General features: G+C 46.5%; 1 protein-coding gene across 1 annotated transcript in view; it reads right to left on the bottom strand.

The window, feature by feature from the left end:
* Positions 1 to 2,297: 2,297 nt before the first annotated feature.
* Positions 2,298 to 19,740, bottom strand: part of LOC124798255 (translocon-associated protein subunit beta) — a 28,119-nt gene continuing 10,676 nt past the window's right edge. Inside the window, exons 2-4 of the mRNA XM_047261574.1 lie at positions 3,127 to 3,357; positions 2,637 to 2,720; positions 2,298 to 2,494 (exon numbers count right to left, since the gene is read on the bottom strand). Coding sequence (XP_047117530.1) covers positions 2,366 to 2,494; positions 2,637 to 2,720; positions 3,127 to 3,357 — 444 coding nt within the window. The 3' untranslated portion in view covers positions 2,298 to 2,365. The remainder of the gene's footprint in view (positions 2,495 to 2,636; positions 2,721 to 3,126; positions 3,358 to 19,740) is intronic.

Raw genomic sequence — 19,740 nt, 5'->3', positions numbered from 1 at the left:
GCAGAGAATTGTGCCCTAAAACACAGCATTATGCCCATAAATCAAATATGAGCAATATCATAAATACCAGCAGTGGAAGACTCCATTTCCATAAAATTGTATGTGCTTTTAGCAAGTTTCCATTCTAGATATCTTCTGTAAATACTCTGCAGTGACAGTGCTGTGACCATTGCTCATGCAAAATATGTTACGAACACGCATACGCTATCTACTAACACATTTAAAATATAACCGAAAAAACTGGTTGGCACATAAGTTAACAGCATTTTTGCTTTGGGTGTCTGCCGACAGGCAGCTATGAATGTATTAGTCAATTCTTTTCTATTTTCAGTTCTGCGATTATTATTGCCATTACATACTAAATTATGCTAATCTGAAGGCCATGTTTGTTTGGGTATTAGAAACTTGAATGGCAAGAGGAAACATTCTAAAATTTGCAACATATTGTTTGTTTTGTGTAAAACAGATGTATGAAGGTGGCAGAGGCAACTCTTGACATTTGTTCCATGTATAGAATGATGCCATCCAAGAAATCTAGTTGTATATGAACACTGGTCTTTGCTTGAAGGGATGTCTTTAATTAGGCCTCAGCTATTCATTTCTTTTTAGGAAATTAACTAGAAGATACCACATGCTCATCATTGGCAACAATATTGAATGGGAATATTCTATCGGCCAGTTGGTAACGTTCAAGCAAAAAATGCCGATACTGATTTTATTTGAACTAGAGCATCCTTAAATCTGACTTTTGAACCTTGTCCACCAAATGCAAATGCTGTGTTGAGGTTTAATGATCACAGGTGATCACATCTGTCAATTACTGGATACACTGACAAGCCATCTTGGATTACACCATTCAAAATTTCTTCAAAGCCCATAGGTTGTCCTGAATGTGGAGAATCATTCAAAAAGTTCTGAAATTAGAAAACCACTATCACTTGTTCTACACACAGCACAAGTGTTTCAAGTTGTCTCCATTACTTTAGCAACAATAAACAATGTGCAGCATATGTTAGAATTTTTGCTCTTGTCATGCTAATTTCTGATGCCCAAACACCACTCATGACCTTCAAACATGTAAAAATTTAATATGTAACAGCAAGAGCTTAAACCAGAAAAGGACAGCTGATAAACACTTGTAGCAATGGTAGAATGCTTGCATCAATATTACTCTGTGCAAGTAATGATCATACCAGTGAAACCAACTATCCTCCTTGCAGTAACAGCAATTATATTTTGAACAGAAACCCACACTAGAAAAAATAAACAATTTATGTTCAACAAAGTAATTGCAGCAACATGTCTGTTGATCATACATACAGAGATTCAGCAGAGTAATCCAGCCAGAGTCTGCTGCATGCAGAGCAGATTCTCAAGCAAGAAATGTTCTGAGCAGGACAGCCACCTATGAACTCTTTCACACAAATGTTTTGGGAAGGGCATCTATCAATGGCACATCCGAAAGTGCAAAATTATGTTTGTTCTTGCATCAGAGTGAGACATCATGGAATTTGTAGGCTTGAACTCTTGTCTATTATGCTGCATGGCAGTTACCAGTTGACCATGAGTAGGTACAGAGCCAAAACAGCTCAAGCAGCAGCTAATGGTGCCAGAAACTTACATATAGTGTTACTGGCCATATAAAGGTTTCTGAGGGCAGCCAAATTTATTGGTACCTTAAGTGAATGATTCAGATTTAAGTCTATGCAGTGGCTAGGTTATATTTCAAAGACTATGTATCCAGCCTGTGCTTTGTCTACTGTTCTTATTAAACTGAGCCACAGGTCCTCTGCAGGACCATGAATTACATAATTCTAGTTTCCTCCTTGAAATGTGTTACTATTGGCTCTATCTAGTTTGCTGTTTCTTCTACTTGTTTTAGTTGTCCTTCATATTTTGGTAATCATTGTACCTACAACAGATACCAGATTCTATGTGGAAATGCTATACGCAGCCACATCAATTTGTAGTCATTAGATTAAATGTACTTTTCTCATAGACTTCTGTCATGCATACCACTTACTGTAATCATCCCAATAAATTGTTGGATGATGACAAAGATTGTGAAACATATTAATAGAGCTAAGAGTTTCTTTCAAGCTTTGTTACAACTGGGGGCAGTGAGTATGGTGTCAATAGACCGGCCAAATCTAAAGTATCTGTCCATCCAGGATCTATCTTTGGAGGCTTTCTTATGATGTTACTGACAAGCTTTAATAGGAGTTACACTGGAAAGATATAATTCAATGCTGTTACTGTAAATACATAGGTTATCCTTTTTAAAAAAAAATAAAACATTTTCAGTCTTATAAATTAATTTTATTATCAAAATTCTGTTTGACTGCAAACAACTGTGATTGAACAGTTACTCCTTCACTCCTTTCTCCTTCTTTGTCTTGGTCAGCTTCTCATATTTTGACTTACTCGAGTACCACAGAAGGAAAGGAATAGCCAGTGATGGCATGGTCATAACGGCAAAAGCTCCCCAGTCCAACTGCAACAACAAAGGCGGTTCTCAAATTTATATTTGTGCGTGAGAGAGAGAGAGAGAGAGAGAGAGAGAGAGAGAGAGAGAGAGAGAGAGAGAGAGGTCAATTCAACCAGTATTTTAGTAAATAAATATTATAAACACTTACAACATGGGGTGAGAACTTCTTATCATAATCCTTGAAGGGGATTATCAGTCCCTCACCAGGTTCACTTGTTGCAGCAACCTGCAACTGTTAATGTAAATTAATTAATGACAGATCACCAATTAATACTACAGATATGACAGTTTCAACAACAGTTACAACAGACAAGTTCAGAATGCCAAACATGCAAAATCATTTCTTATTTGTTTATACATGAAATTACAACAAAGCATTTAACATTGCAATCAATGCCTCTTAAAACATGCATGAACAAATTTGAATTCTCAACTATATTGCATTTACGAAAAGCAACCAATGAATTCAATCAAAAAACTCAGCAAACCAAATTTTTTACCAACAATCTGAACAATTTCTAACACAGTTAACTGTTATAGTAGCTGAGCCTGATTCAGTAACTTAGTTTACCAGTCCAGGATGGAACACTGTAACTAAAAATTACTGGGTGGTGCCAATGAAAGTGCAATCTGCTTACTTCTGAGATATCTTCCGATGGCAGGTAATTAACTTCAGCAGCTGTAAAATTGAAGTATCCAAATTTCTTTGGTCTCACAACCACAACATGTGACACATTAGTGCCCGGTGCAATTCTGTCCAGCTTGATACTCAGCTGACCACCAACGACAGCAAAAGAGTCTGGATGAAAGCTATTGTCAGTCAGCTGGATGCCCAGTGCTGCACTTGTACCAACATTGTACAAGGTGTACTGCAAAAATATGTAAATTATTTTAACAGTATGAACACATGCATGCACAAACACAAATGAATAAGAACACCACAAAAATTAATCTTTAACTATCATGTAACTGTATCGAGCATGACACTGCTGTTATGCCTAACACCCCTTCCCTGTGGTGGGGTGGGGTGAGAGGTTTGTGACAGATATTGGAGATCTAGATCACAAGGAATAAGGTATTTTGGTTGCAAGTTGGTGAAAACAAATTCACTATGACAAATTTTCTTTGTTGCGGATTCCATAGTGATATTCACATGTTGTTGTTGTTGTCTTCAGTCCTGAGACTGGTTTGATGCAGCTCTCCATGCTACTCTATCCTGTGAAAGCTTTTTCATCTCCCAGTACCTACTGCAACCTACATCCTTCTGAATCTGCTTAGTGTATTCATCTCTTGGTCTCCCTCTACGATTTTTACCCTCCACGCTGCCCTCCAGTACTAAATTGGTGATCCCTTGATGCCTCAGAACATGTCCTACCAACAGATCCCTTCTTCTGGTCAAGTTGTGCCACAAACTTCTCTTCTCCCCAATCCTATTCAATACTTCCTCATTCGTTATGTGATCTACCCATCTAATCTTCAGCATTCTTCTGTAGCACCACATTTCGAAAGCTTCTATTCTCTTCTTGTCGAAACTATTTATCTTCCATGTTTGACTTCCATACATGGCTACACTCCATATGAATACTTTCAGAAATGACTTCCTGACAAATCAATACTGGATGTTAACAAATTTCCCTTCTTCAGAAACGCTTTCCTTGCCATTGCCAGCCGACATTTTATATCCTCTCTACTTCGACCATCCTCAGTTATTTTGCTCCCCAAATAGCAAAACTCCTTTACTACTTTAATGCCTCATTTCCTAATCTAATCCCCTCAGCATCACTCGACTTAATTAGACTACATTCCATTATCCTTGTTTTGCTTTTGTTGATGTTCATCTTATATCCTCCTTTCAAGACACTGTCCATTCCATTCAACTGCTCTTCCAAATACCAAATAAAAACCTCTGTTTTCCCCACCTTGGTCTAATATTCAGATTTTTAATGTTTTATGGTGTCTATAATGACAACATTCCTACACAAAACCATCATATTGCCACAGGAGCCCAGGTACAATGACAATGCCACTGAAATGGAGTTTTCCAAAATTCTTTCACTAAAGAAGATGGAGTAAATTTTCCAGGATTTGAATTAGAAACAACTGCCAACATCAGTATCTTAGTCAATATCATTGGTATAATGAAGCAACTTAAATCACTTAATAAAGACAACTCTTCTAGTCCAGACTGAATACTAACTAGGTTCCTTTCAAAGTGTGCTGACAGAAGGGCAGCTTGAGAAGTTTGCGCAATCACCACCAGATTTCAGTGCTAGCACAACACGCTTCCAGTGTAATAATAGGCCGTCCTTTACAAGTAAACATGTGACATCTGTGCTTCAGGTAGATATCTGCAATGCACACGTCTGTTGCTCCTGTGTAGTGATTAATGAAGGCGGGAAAAAACTGAGATTTGAGCAGTGATTAAGTACCATACTTCGTATAGAAAGTTATGAAAAAGGACGTTCATGCCAATTTTCAGAACACACAGGAGAAGTCTGCTCCTTCATGGTCAACTGCTGCCAAGAGGGCAAACGACTTTAAACTTGAGATGCAGAAATAATTGCAAAACTGCACAAAATGGTCATTGAGGATTGTCGACAAAGTGCGAGAAATTGCTGAAGCTGTAAGGATGTCATCAGAATGGGTATATCATATTGGAATTGGATATGAGCAGCAGATGGGAAATGTCTAAACAGTGTTTGACCCATTTTCAGTGCAATCAACAAGATTTTTTGCATCAGTTTGTGATCCCAGATGAAATTTGGGTCCACTACTACACCCCATAGTCAAACAACCAGAATGCGAAATGGATTCTCCTGATAATCTGCCCACTGGTCAAACAATTACAAGGCAATACTAAACTAACCTCCTCGATCAACTACAGAAATAGATATGTGAAGAAACGCCCGGTTTGGCTAGGTTGAAAATCACCATCCATCAAGACATCGCACATCCAACCACAAATGTCATTGCCATGGCAAAAATACATGAACTAATATACATACAATGTGTTGTCACACACACCTAATTCACTGATTTGGCTCCATGAGACTTCCATCTCTTACCCAAACTAAAAACTTTCCTTGGTAGATGGAGGTTATATTCAAATGAATAACTGGCAGTCAAAGTTGATGTTTATTTTGCAGTCACAGAGAAATTTAGTTTTTGAGATGGGATCAACACATTGGAACATTTGCTGAACTAGTGCATTAGCAAACAGACAGACTACACTAAAGTTTCAATGAGGTAAATTGTTTGTTTCTATTCCAGTCCAACAACCTTTCAAGCTACCTTTGTATAATAACACCACACCTCACAATTGTGTACAACTGCTCACTCAACAAACGATATGTACCAAAAGACAGTAATGTTGCACAGGGCTCATCAATAACCAAGAAAAGAAAGAGTAGTCATCAACTGAACAACAGATGCATGTCACTGATTTTGATGTGCATTAGGATTTTGGAACATATGCTGTGCTCTAACATTATGACTTACCTCTATGACAACAATCTATGACACAGCATGGATTCAGAAGCTATTACTGTTCTGAAATACAACTAGCTCTTTATTCTTTTTCTGCTGACTCAGGTTGCCCCTGTTTGTCTGCCTCATTCCACAGATGTATCTGACAAACTGTGTCCCATCTCTTGTGTTATCATCCATATTTACAAATTTTAACTAGTCTTCTGGAATCCATCTTTTCCGCATGGTCATTTAAATTTCTTTTTCTTGTCTTCATCCGTTTATTTATGTCTTATTTCATGCTGTTCCCTTATTGATACATTTGCTCTTTTGTCTAACATTGTTACTTCTTGGATCTGTCTTCAACTGCTATTGTCTTAACAGGCTGCACCATTGTTTTCTGTATTTTTCTCCCAGTTGTCAAATTTGTTTCTCCGTACAGTATTTTGCAGGCATCTGGTTACTTCTGTCACCATTTTTTACTTCCATGGTTAAATCTTTAGAGTCGGTGATAACAGGCCCTAGATAATTAAAGCTCATCACTTGTTCAACTGACACCATCTACTGCTAATTTACATCTTACAGGTGTTTTTGATATTATCATACATCTAACAAGATGAGATTTCCATGGTATACAGCTTAGCTGTTTTATTAAATTGGTAAAGCAACCTTTGTAAATTAACCTCACTTGCTATTGGTACGTCAGCAGCAGCAGTATCATATATTTATAACTTTATTTCCCATTTTACAACCCAGTTCCTTTCTTACAGTATCAATATGTGATCCATTATTAAGCTGAACAGCAGTCCAGGCTTAATGAGTCTTTGTCAAATTCCTCTATCTAGTATAACTTTACTGGTGAATCCACGTGTTTTAATTCTTGTTTGACTACCTTTATATACGACAGTTGGAACTTAAATAGTGGCAACTATTTATTCACAACCAATGCATATGAGTTACATGTTTGCACCTGTTACTGTCCTTCAAAGTAGTCACCAATGATGTGTAGAGCTCATTGCCTGCAATGTGGAAGGCACAGTATACAGTTAGCAGAGCCTGTTCTGTTGATGGTGCAAATGAAACAGTCTACTGCCTGTCGAATCTCTGGAACAGTACTCAAGTGCATGCCACGAAGGCTCCCGTCATCTTTGGAATCAAACCAATGTCACAAAGCAGATCACAGGTGATGCTCCAAAAACAAATAGTAATACTGTGCATTGACAGCAACCCACCCATGATTTTGCACGACAATGCGCGGAACATACAGCACAAGCTGTGGCTGCTCTGTTCGGTCAATGGGACTCTGAAGTACTGTACCATCCACCACACTCCCCAGACTTAAGTCCTTGTGACTTTGATTTGATTCCAAAGATGAAGGAACCACTTCGTGGCATTCGCTTCAGAACAGTTCCAGAGATTCGGCAGGCAGTAGACCCCTCCATTCGCACCATCAACAGAACAGGCTCTGCTAACAGTATACTATGCCTTCCACATCGCTGGCAACGGGTTCTACACAACGCTGGTGACTACTTTGAAGGACAGTAACAGGTGAAAACATGTAACTCTTTTGTATCGGTTGTGAATAAATAGTTGCCACTATTTAAGTTCCAACTCTTGTATATCTTCCATGATTTTCACAAAAACCATTGGTACTCTCATCAGTTTTTTCTATCCTATCAAAAGCTTTTGCCAAGTCAATGTAACAGCGATAGGCTGTTATTAAATTCTACAGACTTCTCTACATCTGTCAAAGTGAAAGCAAAGGATCTACTGTGCTCCAGTTTTTTCACAAATTCTTGCTACTGCTCTGCTATTTCTATATCATTCTGCAGTCTATCTCTAATTACTGATGTTAACAGTTTTAAGGTGGTTTGGTTTTGTTTTGTTTTAGGGCGCAAAAAAGAATTGGGGTCATACGCGCCCAAGTCGAAACTATAGAACACGAAGACAAAGAGGAGTTAAAAAATGACTATAGGTCAGTCCCAATTGACATAATAGAAGACATCTAAAAACAAGCATGTAGAAAATGGGCTAAAAAGGCACCATACAGAAACAGAGGTCCAAAACTAAAAATTAAATGGCCTTCGCCATATTGCTTCGGCCTGCGTGTCATTCGCTAAAACAGCCAATAAATCAGATGACAAACCCAAGAGGGAACAAACGGTTAAAAAAATGGGCATTCCATCAGGAAGTGGCGGACAGTTAAAACTTAAGCACAATGTGTACAAAGTGATGGGGTAGCTGCTGGGAGATGCTTAATAAGCTGGAGCTTATTCCCATGAAGGGAGGACCATTGGCGATGCCAAAGGGACACCACCGTCTGACAGACAGCAACATAGATCGGAGAGAATATAGGCACTCGCAGGCTGAGGTACAAGAACTGCAGCCTTAGCAGCAGCCTCATTTCCTGGCGGACCGACATGACCAGGTACCCACAGAAACATCACACTGGCTCCACGAAGAGTGAGCAAGTGACAGTTTTCCTGGACCCACTGCAATAAGGGACGAGATGTGTACAGCGCACACAGACTTTGAAGGGTGCTGAGCGAGTCTGAGCAGAGGACGCAATTGAAAATGTTTCGCCAGATGTACTCTGTGGCCTCATACATGGCGAAGAGCTCTGCTGTAAATACTGTATGGTGCTGGAAGCCGACATCGAAGGATACAGTTGCCAATGACGAACGCACAACCAACCCCACAGTCAGTCCGAGAGCCATTAATGTGTACAGAGGGACTATCATGACGGTTCATGTGAAGGTCATGAAACTGAAGGTGGTAGACTGAGGCTGGAGTAGTGTCCTCAGAAAGTGAATGAAGGCCAAGGTTAAGAAGCCAAGGTGGTGAAGGTTTCATACCCACCAGGGAAGTTGCAGGTAGTGTGAAGTTAAGCCGCCATAGCAGCAGAGAAGAGGGACGCACCCCATACTGACGATCAAAGGAATCACCAACGAAGGCACAGGATGGGTGGCAACATATGCATACCTACTGAGGAGAAAGTCACGGCAGTAGGACAGTGGTGGCTCAGCAGCTTCAGCATACAGACTCTCAACCAGGACAGTGTAAAAGGCGCCCTTGACCAAATGGATGCCATGATGGTGGATAGTGTTCAGACAGCGTAGGAGGGATGGGCATGCAGAAGCATAAACAAAGCACACAGTCAAGTTTCGAACGGACAAGGGACCAGTACAAACTGAAGAGAGTGGTTCAATCAGCACCCCAGAAAGTACAATTGAGAACATTGAGGAACTGTGTACAGCAGGCTGCCAGTTAAGACACATGGGAAGACCAAGAGTGTTTCCTATTCAGCATGAGCCCCAGAAATTTTGTACTTTCAACGGATAGAAGGGAAAGAGGCCCAAAATGTAAAGTTGGTGAGAGAAACCACTTGGGTCGCCAGAAATTCATACGAACAGTTTTGTCAGTGGAAAATTGAAAGCCATTGTTGATGCTCCAGCAGTAAAGACGATCAAGACATCACTGAAGACGTCGCTCAGTGAGACAGGTCCGTGGAGAACTGCAATAGATGGCAAAATCATCAACAAAGAGGGAGCCGGAGATGCCGGCAGGAGACAGGCCATTATAGGGTTAATGGCGATAGCAAAGAGGACGACGCTCAGGATGGACCCATGAGGCACACCGTTTTCCTGGATAAAGGTGTCCGACAAGGTAGTACCCACACGCAACTTGTAAACTCTGTCTTTTAAAAATGCCCGAAGGAAACAAGGCAGGTGGCCACGGAAGCCCCACATGTAGAGTATGGAGGATACCAGTTCTCCAGCAGGTGGTGTATGCCTTCTCCAAATTGAAAAACATGGCCACAATCTGGGATTTCTGCAAAAGACCATTCATGACATGGGTGGACAAAGTAACGAGATGGTCAACTGCAAAACGTCAGTAAATTGCGAGACTCGAGCCACCATACCAGCTGGGCATGAATCATGTTTCACCACCTTGCAAACACAGCTGGTAAGAGAGATAGGGTGGTAGCTAGCAGGAAGGTTTTTGTCCTTACCAGGCTTAGGTGTGGGTACGACAGTGGCTTTATGCCAGCGTCCAAGAACTTTTTTTTTTTTTTTTTTTTGGTTGTAGGGCGCAAAACTGCTATGGTCATTAGCGCCCGGTCCGTGACTTAGGAAACAGTAAAAAACCAAAATTGAAAACCAGCAGCAATGGGAACGAAAGTCATAAAATTGGAGAAACTAAAAGCAGAAGAAAGGCTTAAAAATCCACTATAGAAAGGGGTTGGTTGTCCCCAAAAAAAGCTTCAAATGACTGACGCCATTTCACTGGCCCTAATAAATTTGAGAACGCGGTCGGCTGAGCGCGTGACATCTGCTAAAATCTACGATATATCAGGCGATAGCTGTAGACAGGAGCGTAACGGATTAAAATAGGGGCACTCACTCAAAAGGTGTATTACCGTCCACAGCTGAGAGCAGTGGGGACAGAGTGGGGGAGGATCGCTGCTTAAAAGATGTCGATGGCTAAAAAGACAGTGCCCTATCCGGAGTCTAGTTAAAATTACCTCCTCCCGACGACGCGTTCGGGAGGAAGAGGTCCAAGCACAAGGAAGAGCTTTCACATCCCGCAATTTATTATGGGGAAGTGTCGACCAATGCGCGTGCCATAAATGAACAACACGACGACATAAAACGCTCCGTAGATCGGCGAAGGGAATCGATTGAATAGCTGGCCGAAGAAGAGAGACTGCAGCCTTGGCTGCAATATCGGCCGCCTCATTTCCACAGATACCAACGTGTCCCAGGAGCCAGAGGAACGCCACCGAGACGCCCCCCAGGTAGAGCAAGCGCAGACAGTCCTGAATCCAATGGACCAGAGGGTGCACAGGATAAAGAGCTTGGAGACTGAGGAGAGAGCTGAGAGAATCTGAGCAGATAATGTACTGTATCCGCTGATGGCGGTGGATGTAGTGGACAGCCTGGAGAACAGCGTAAAGCTCCGCAGTATAAACCGAACACTGGTCGGGATGCCGAAAGTGATTTGGGGTGTCGCCAACAATATAGGCACTCCCTATACCTAACGATGTTTTCGAGCCGTCGGTATAACTAAATGTTAACATAGAGCAGCAAATGCCCGACGATAAACAAGTGAAGGGGTACCATCCTTGGGAAATCGACAAAGGTCACGGAGCAGGCAGATCCGGGGACGGAGCCAAGGCGGTGCTGTACCCCAAGTTGTCAAGAAGGTTTTAGGAAAGCGGAAGGAAAGAGAATGGAGCAGTTGACGGAAGCGGACTCCCGGTGATAGTAGGGAGGAGCGGTGGCCTGCATACCCTACATAAAAGGAGGTGTCAAAAAAAATGTCATGGGCTGGATTAGCAGGCATGGAAGACAGATGGCTAGCATAACGACTGCTCGCCGATTGGACAGCGGAGGTTCAGCAGTCTCAGCATAAAGGCTTTCCACAGGGCTGGTGTAAAAAGCTCCAGACACTAAACGTAATCCACGGTGGTGGATAGAGTCGAGACACCGAAGAATAGACGGCCGAGCAGAGGAGTAGACTATGCTTCCATAGTCCAATTTCGAGCGCACTAAGGTGCGATAGAGGCGGAGAAGGACAACTCGGTCCGCTCCCCAGGAGGTACCATTCAGGACACGGAGGGTGTTAAGGGATCGCAGACAGCGAGCCAAAAGATAGGAAACGTGGGAGGACCAGCACAGTTTTCTGTCAAACATAAGACCCAAGAATTTAGTGACGTTTGAAAACGGAAGGTTGACAGGACCTAGATGTAAGGAGGGCGGAAGAAACTCCTTACGTCACCAAAAATTAACACAAACAGTCTTACTGGGAGGAAAACGGAAGCCGGTTTCGACACTCCAAGAGTGGAGGCGATCGAGACATCCTTGAAGACGTCGTTCAAGAAGGCTGGTCCGTTGAGAGCTGTAGAAGATCGCAAAATCGTCCACAAAGAGGGAGCCCGAGACATCAGGAAGGAGACAATCCATAATTGGATTGATGGCAATGGCGAACAGTACAACACTCAGCACGGAGCCCTGGGGTACCCCGTTTTCTTGGGAGAAAGTACGGGAGAGAGTAGTGTTCACCCGCACCCTAAATGTGCGCTCTGCCATAAATTCGCAAAGAAAAAGGGGCAGCCGACCTCGAAAGCCCCAAGAGAACAGTGTGCGGAGGATGCCTGTCCTCCAACAGGTATCGTATGCTCTCTCCAGATCAAAAAATATTGCTACTGTTTGGCGTTTCCGGAGAAAATTGTTCATGATATAAGTGGAGAGAGCAACAAGAAGGTCAACTGCAGAACGATGCTTTCGGAATCCGCATTGGGCAGGTGTTAAAAGACTGCGGGATTCCAGCCACCACGCTAAACGGTAATTCACCATACGCTCCAAAACCTTACAGACATTACTCGTGAGAGAAATGGGGCGATAGCTAGAAGGGAGATGTTTGTCCTTTCCAGGTTTCGGAACAGGAACGACGATAGCTTCCCGCCATCGTCTGGGAAAAGTACTGTAGGTCCAAATTCGATTATAAAGGCGAAGGAGGTAACACAGACTATGGGTTGATAAATGCAGCAACATTTGGACGTGGATACCATCCGGTCCTGGGGCGGAGGAGCAAGAAGAAGAGAGTGCATGTTGGAGTTCCCGCATGGAGAAAACAGTATTGTAGCTTTCGCGATTTTGAGAAGAGAAAGCAAGAGGTCGCACTTCCGCTGCACGTTTCTTCGGGAGAAACGCTGGTGGGTAATTTGAAGAGCTCGAAATCTCAGCAAAGTGCTACCCAACGAGTTAGAAATTGCGACGGGGTCCACTAATGTGTCATGCGCGACAGTGAGCCCAGAGACCGGGGAGAAACTAGGCGCGCCTGAGAACCGTCGAAGCCAACTCCAAACTTCCGAGGAGGGAGTTGGTTGGTTGGGGTAAAGATTAAAGGGACCAAACTACAAAGGTCATCGGTCCCTTGTTTCATAAAAACACAGAGCAGAGTGAAACTATCCACCAGGCAGGCGAAGCACTAAAAGAAAAACTCCAGGGGAAGAAAAGCCCCATGGTCCATTGTAAGACAACACGGAAAACAGAGCACAGCAACAAAAACAACATAGAGAACAAAGGCAGAAGGAACGAAAGCTGCACAGCAGAGGACTGTGGCTGGCTGATCACGAAAATAATAGGATGAGCCAGCCACACTGCAACACGTTAAAACCTCCAGCCTAACAGTGTAGGGTGGAGTCGAATTACAACACAAAACTAATTAAAAGAGACAGCCCAAAAGAGGGTGATGTTACAAAAGTCAAATGGACCTATAAAAGCCACTTGCGCGAATAAAACTTAAAACCCGATCTGCCATAGAGACATTGTCACCTAAAAGAGATGATAAAGCACCCTGGAGATTAAAAGTTCGCCTGAGGGCTGTTAAAAGAGGACAGTCCAACAATATATGGGCCACCGTCATATTCGCACCACAGCGACAATGAGGGGGGTCCTCTCGACGCAGCAGATGACCATGCATCAGCCAAGAGTGGCCAATGCGGAGCCTACACAGAACAACAGAATCCCTGCGAGAGGCCCGCATGGAGGAACCCCACACAGTCGTTGTCTCCTTTACCTGCCGCAGCTTGTTGGGTGCAGACAGAGTGCGCCATTCGTCTCCCCACAACCAAAAGACCCGACGGTGCAAAACGGTTCTGAGATCAGTTTCTGGGAGGCCGATCTCCAACGGCAGTTTGCGGGTAGCCTCTTTGGCTAACTTGTTGGCGAGTTCGTTTCCCGCGATCCCAACGTGTCCCGGGGTCCATATGAACACCACCGAACGACCACGCTGTTCAAGAGCGTGGATGGACCCCTGGATGGCACCAACAATGGGATGGTGTGGGTAGCACTGGTCAAGAGCCTGTAGACTGCTGAGCGAGTCACTGCAAATGACGAAGGATGTTCCAGTGCTGGTACGAATATGCTCAAGGGCACGAAAAATGGCTGTCAGTTCTGCGGTGTAAACACTGCAGCCTTCCGGCAAGGAGCGCTGGTCGACATAGTCCACATGAGCATAAACGTACCCCACACGGCCATCAACCATCGAGCCATCGGTATAGATAACCTCCGAGTCACGGGATGCGTCGAGAAGAGCAAGAAATTGGCGGCGCGAGACTGCAGGAGGAACTGAATCCTTTTACCATTGGGAGAGGTCCAGCTGAAGCTGCGGCCGACGGATACACCAAGGTGGTGTATGTGGGCGGACCTGAAAAGCAGATGGAAGAGGCAAAGACTCGAGTTCACTAAGGAGTGACCGAACACGGATCCCAATTGCGTGGCCTGATCGCGGCCGCCGGCGTGGAAGATGGACTGCCGCATCGGCGAAAAGGAGACGGTAGTTAGGGTGACGGGGAGAACAACGGACGTGGGCAGCATAGTTGGCTAAGAGTTGTTGACGCCGAATGTGGAGTGGAGGAACCCCAGCCTCAGCAAGTAGGCTATTAACAGGACTGGTGCAGAATGCTCCTGCCGCCTGTCGAACCCCACAGTGGTGAACGGGGTCCAGCAGTTGCAACGCTGAGGGCGACGCTGAGCCATACTCCACACTCCCATAATCCAGTCGGGACAGCACAAGGGCTTTGTAGAGCTGCAGCAGCGTGTTACGGTCTGCACCCCAAGTTGTGTTGCTGAGGCAGCGGAGGGCATTCAGATGCTGCCAGCACTGACGCTTGAGCTCACGAATATGTGGAAGCCAAGTAAGCCGGGCATCGAACAGCAATCCCAGAAAACGGTAAGTGTCAACAACCCTGAGCTTAGCATCCTGAAGATAGAGCTCAGGGTGGGGATGGTCAGTGCGATGCCGACAAAAGTGCAAAACACAGGTCTTCGCAGGAGAAAATTGAAACCCATGGGCTAGGGCCCACGCCTGCGCCTTGCGTATCGCTCCCTGCAACCTACGTTCTGCAACACTAATGGTGGAGGAGCTGAAAAAGATGCAGAAATCGTCAGCATATAACGTGGGTGAGACAGACGACCCTACTGCTGCTGCAAGGCCATTAATGGCCACAAGGAAAAGGGGCACGCTCAATACAGAGCCCTGTGGAACGCCGTTCTCCTGGATATGAAGTGAACTATGGGATGTGCCAATTAAAATGCGGAATGTCCGAATAGATAAAAAATTCTGAATAAAAATGGGGAGAGAGCCCCGGAGACTCCACCCGTGCAACGTGGCGAGAATATGGTGCCGCCACGTCGTGTCATATGCTCTGGAGAGATCGAAAAAGACGGAGACGAGATGTTGGCGCCTGGAAAAAGCAGTGCGGATTGCAGACTCAAGAAAGACCAAAGTATCGGCAGTGGAACAGCCCTGACGGAAGCCGCTCTGGCACGGAGCCAGAAGACCCCGAGTCTCGAGTAGCCAACACAGCCGTCGACTCACCATGCGTTCCAAGAGCTTACACAGAGTATTTGTCAAGCTGATGGGCCGATAGCTATCCACATTAAGTGGGTCCTTACCAGGCTTCAGCACCGGAATGACGGTACTCTCCCGCCACTGCGACGGAAAGACACCATCGCCCCATATGCGGTTGAAGATGGCAAGAACACACCGCTGACAGTCCGGGGAAAGGTGTTTGAGCATCTGATTGTGGATGCCATCTGGCCCAGAGGCTGTATCGGGGCACTGTGCCAGGGTGCTCTGCAGTTCCCACAAACTAAATGGGGCGTTATAAGCCTCAGGGTGGCGAGAAGCAAAAGAAAGCCGTTTGCCTTCCTCCCGGCGTTTGAGCGCGCGAAACGCGGGCGGGTAATTCCCGGTGCAGAGGCCCGAACATAGTGCTGAGCGAAATGCTCGGCGATTGCATCGGCATCGGTGGATACCGCCCCGTTGATGGTAAGCCCTGCGACACCTGTAGAGCGCTGCAATCCAAAGATGCGCCGAATCTTCATCCACACCTGGGAGGGTGAAGTACGGGAACCGATGGTGGAAACGTACCGCTCCCAGCACTCCTGTTTCTGCCTTTTGATAAGCCGCCGTGCCTGAGCACGGAGACGTTTGAAAAAAATGAGGTTCTCCAAAGACGGGTGCCGCTTATGTCGCTGAAGAGCCCGCCGACGTTCTTTAATGGCTTCAGCGACCTCTGGAGACCACCAAGGCATTGACTTTCGCCGGGGGCACTCTAATGAACGAGGAATGGTACGTTCCGCAGCGGAAGCAATCGCTGCAGTCAGTGTCTCAACCGCCACATCGATGGTACCATGGGGGAGAGAGTCAACAGTGGCAGCAGAGGAGAACGTGTCCCAGTTTGCCTTGCTAAATGCCCATCTAGGCGAGGGCGCAAGGGAGCGACGCTGTGGTAGTGAAAGGAAGATTGGAAAATGGTCACTACCACACAAGTCCTCGTGGACTCTCCAGTGGACCGATGGTACAAGCCCTGGGCTGCACAACGACAGATCTATGGCCGAGAACGTGCCATGCCCCACACTGAAATGTGTGGCAGCGCCAGTGTTTAAGAGGCAGAGGTCGAGTTGGGAGATGAGATTCTCGACCTCCCTGCCTCGGCCAGTAACCTTCGTTCCACCCCACAGGGGATTGTGGGCGTTAAAATCCCCCAGGAGAAGAAAAGGCGTGGGGAGTTGGGCGACAAGTGCAGCCAAGTCGGTCAGGGAGACTGTACCACCTGGAGGGAGATAGACACTGCAGACGGTTATGTCCTGGGTAGTCCTTACACGTACAGCCACAGCTTCCAATGATGTTTGAAGGGGCACAGGAGCACTATATACAGAGGTAAGGACATAGACGCAGGCTCCACCTGACACACAATGGTAAGTGCTACGGTTGCAGTAATAACCCCTGTATCCACGAAGGACAGGGGTCCGCATTGCCGGGAACCAGGTTTCCTGGAGGGCAATGCAGAACGCAGGTGTCAGGCTTAGAAGCTGTCGTAGCTCAGGGAGATGGCTAAAATAACCGTCACAATTCCACTGGAGGATTGTACAAAGCGGGTCCTGTAGGGGCATTCAGGTACTGAAAAGGCAAATTACTTTGCAGGGTCACGTGCTGCCACCGACTGAGTGACGGACGTCACTACGGGCATCGCGTCTGAGGAGACGGTGAGATCCAGGTCATCAGGGGACGCAAAGAGCTCGACCTCGTCATCAGAGGCTGAGCTGATAGGGAGCGTTGGTGCGGGAACCACTGGGTCCTTATCCTTCTTGGAGAGCTTCCTCTTCTCTCTCTTGTCTTTGGGAGGAGGGTTGTCATGCTGGGAGGGCTTTCCTGACGCATTGTCAGGAACAGAGGAAGAGCGTGAAGCCCTTCGACCAGCAGCTGGTGGCTTCTTCAGCCACTGGCTAGTGTCTTGTGAGACACTGGGGAAGTCCTTGGAAGGGACGCCCCCAAGGGATCCCTCCCGAACAAGTGAGGCCGGAGGAGGCTGCTGCGTCCCCGGCTGAGCAGCCGGAGGGAGCTGTCGCTTCCCCGGCTGAGGAGCCGGAGAGGGCTGTCGCCGCTCTGGCTGAGAGGTGGGGACCAACGTCCCCAGTTGCTTGGGGCGCACTGCTCCCAAACTCGGTGTTTTGGGAGCAGTGGAAGAGAGAGCGGCCTGTCCCAGCAGTGGGGCAGACGTTACCTGATTTCCCTGTGGGCCAACAGAGAAGGGAGTCTGTGCAGGAGCTGGTGGCGGCAGTGTGACAGTAGCATAACTCCTCAACATAGGTGTGGTGTTGAGTCGTTCTAATTTCTTCTTTGCCTCTTGGTAACTTAAACGGTCCAAGGTCTCAATTTCTTGTATCTTCCGCTCTCGTTGATAGACTGCACAGTCTGGTGACCAGGGAGAATGATGCTCCCCACAGTTAACGCAGGTGGGAGGCGGAGCACATGGAGCATTAGGATGTGGAGGTCGTCCACAATCACGACACGTGGGGCTGGAAGTGCACCTGGAGGACATGTGTCCGAATTTCCAGCACTGGAAGCATCGCATAGGGGGCGGGACATAGGGCTTGACATCGCACCGGTATATCATGACCTTCACTTTCTCAGGCAAGCAGTCACCCTCAAAGGCCAGGATGAAAGCACCGGTAGCGACCCTATTATCCTTCGGCCCCCTAAAGACACGACGGACAAAGTGTACACCTCGTCGTGCCAGGTTCTCACGTAGCTCGTCATCAGACTGTAGCAGAAGATCTTTATGAAAAATAATCCCCTGGACCAAATTTAAGGACTTATGGGGAGTGACAGTAACGGGGATGTCACCGAGCTTCTCACAAGCGAGTAATGCCTGGGACTGCGCAGATGAAGCTGCTTGTATCAAAATGGCCCCGCTCCTCATTTTGGAAAGAGACGCCACTTCCCCAAATTTATCTTCGAGATTGTGCACGAAGAAAAGAGGCTTAGTCCCCAAAAACGAATCCCCATCAGTTCTGCTGCATACAAGGTATCGTGGCGAATACGGCTCCTGTCTGTCTGCAGCCCTACGTTCCTCCCATGGTGTGGCTAGGGAAGGGAACGACTTCGGGTTATACGTCACAGCATTAAATTCCACCTTACCACGCTTAGAGACATTGGCGGTCGGACGACCACCAGATTGAGATTTCACCCGCTTCATTGCAGGGCATCCGCCCCGATGCCACCCACTCCGACCAGGGGCTCTCCCCACGGGCGCCACCCAGCCACAGCAAAGGCCACCTGGCAGGATGGCCGTTGCCGGGAGTCCCGATGCCCCAGAGAGACGAGCATCTACTCCTTGGCTTACGTGGGGAGGTGTCAGCTCAGGCATCGGCAGTACGATCCCTGTGTTGTCAGGGGGCTACAACCTAGAGGGTACATGACGACCCCACCACAACGGGCTGGCTACCGTGCTGGATTTTGGGTGCCATAGGTAGTCCATAGTGATCGTGGGTGCTGGTGGTGACGCACTAAGGGCGGTACTTACATAATACATCAGGTATCTATGCCCAAAATGAGGGATGGAGGGTGCAGGTACGACGCCAAGACGATCAAGAGTGCCAAGGTCATAGGGCACAGAGGACTGATGGTGCACCACGTAAGGTGTCCTTCCCCAAAAGGCTCGTACTTCAGTGGAATTTGGAAAAATGGAGGTCAAACCCTAATGGGGACCATCACATTAAGGCCAAAACGTTTGAGACTCCTTTTAGTCACCTCTTACGACAGGCAGGAATACCGCGGGCCTATTCTTACCCCCGAACCCGCAGGGGGGCGAGGAGGGAGTGAAGGTGGTAAATGAGCTAATAAAGAATTTCCAGCTTGCCTTCTTGCTATCGCGGATGACACGCCGGCATTGCGCACGGAACTGCTTATAGCGGATACAGTTGGCCAAAGTAGGATGGTGGCAGAAAACGCGAAGAGCACGTCGCCGCTCACGTATTGCGTCACGGCACGCCTCGTTCCACCAAGGAACTGGGGGGTGCCGGGGCAATTCGGAGGTGTGTGGTATTGAATGTTCCGCAGCTGTAAGAATAACATCGGTAATATGTGTGACCTCATCGTCGACGCTGGGAAAGTGACGAACATCGAATGTCGCTAGAGACGAAAAAAGTGTCCGATCACCTTGGGCAAACTTCCAGCGTCGCGGGTGCATGTATGGCAGTTGAGGCTGCAGTCTAAGGACACATGGACAGTGGTCACTCGAGTGTGTATCATCAAGGGCGGACCATTCGAAGCGCCGAGCTAGCGGAACAGTACCGACCGCAAGGTCCAAATGAGATAAAGTTGTCGTGGAGGCAGACAAAAATATAGGGACCCCAGTGTTGAGGCAAACTAGATCCGCTTGGTGGAAGACGTCTAGCAATAGTGAGCCACGTGGACAAGGGTGCGGAGAT

This window comes from Schistocerca piceifrons, chromosome 5, assembly GCF_021461385.2.
Source record: "Schistocerca piceifrons isolate TAMUIC-IGC-003096 chromosome 5, iqSchPice1.1, whole genome shotgun sequence".
NCBI classification, from domain to species: Eukaryota; Metazoa; Arthropoda; class Insecta; order Orthoptera; family Acrididae; genus Schistocerca; species Schistocerca piceifrons.
Note: the sequence above shows the minus strand (reverse complement) of the source record. Positions and strands in the feature narration are given on the sequence as shown.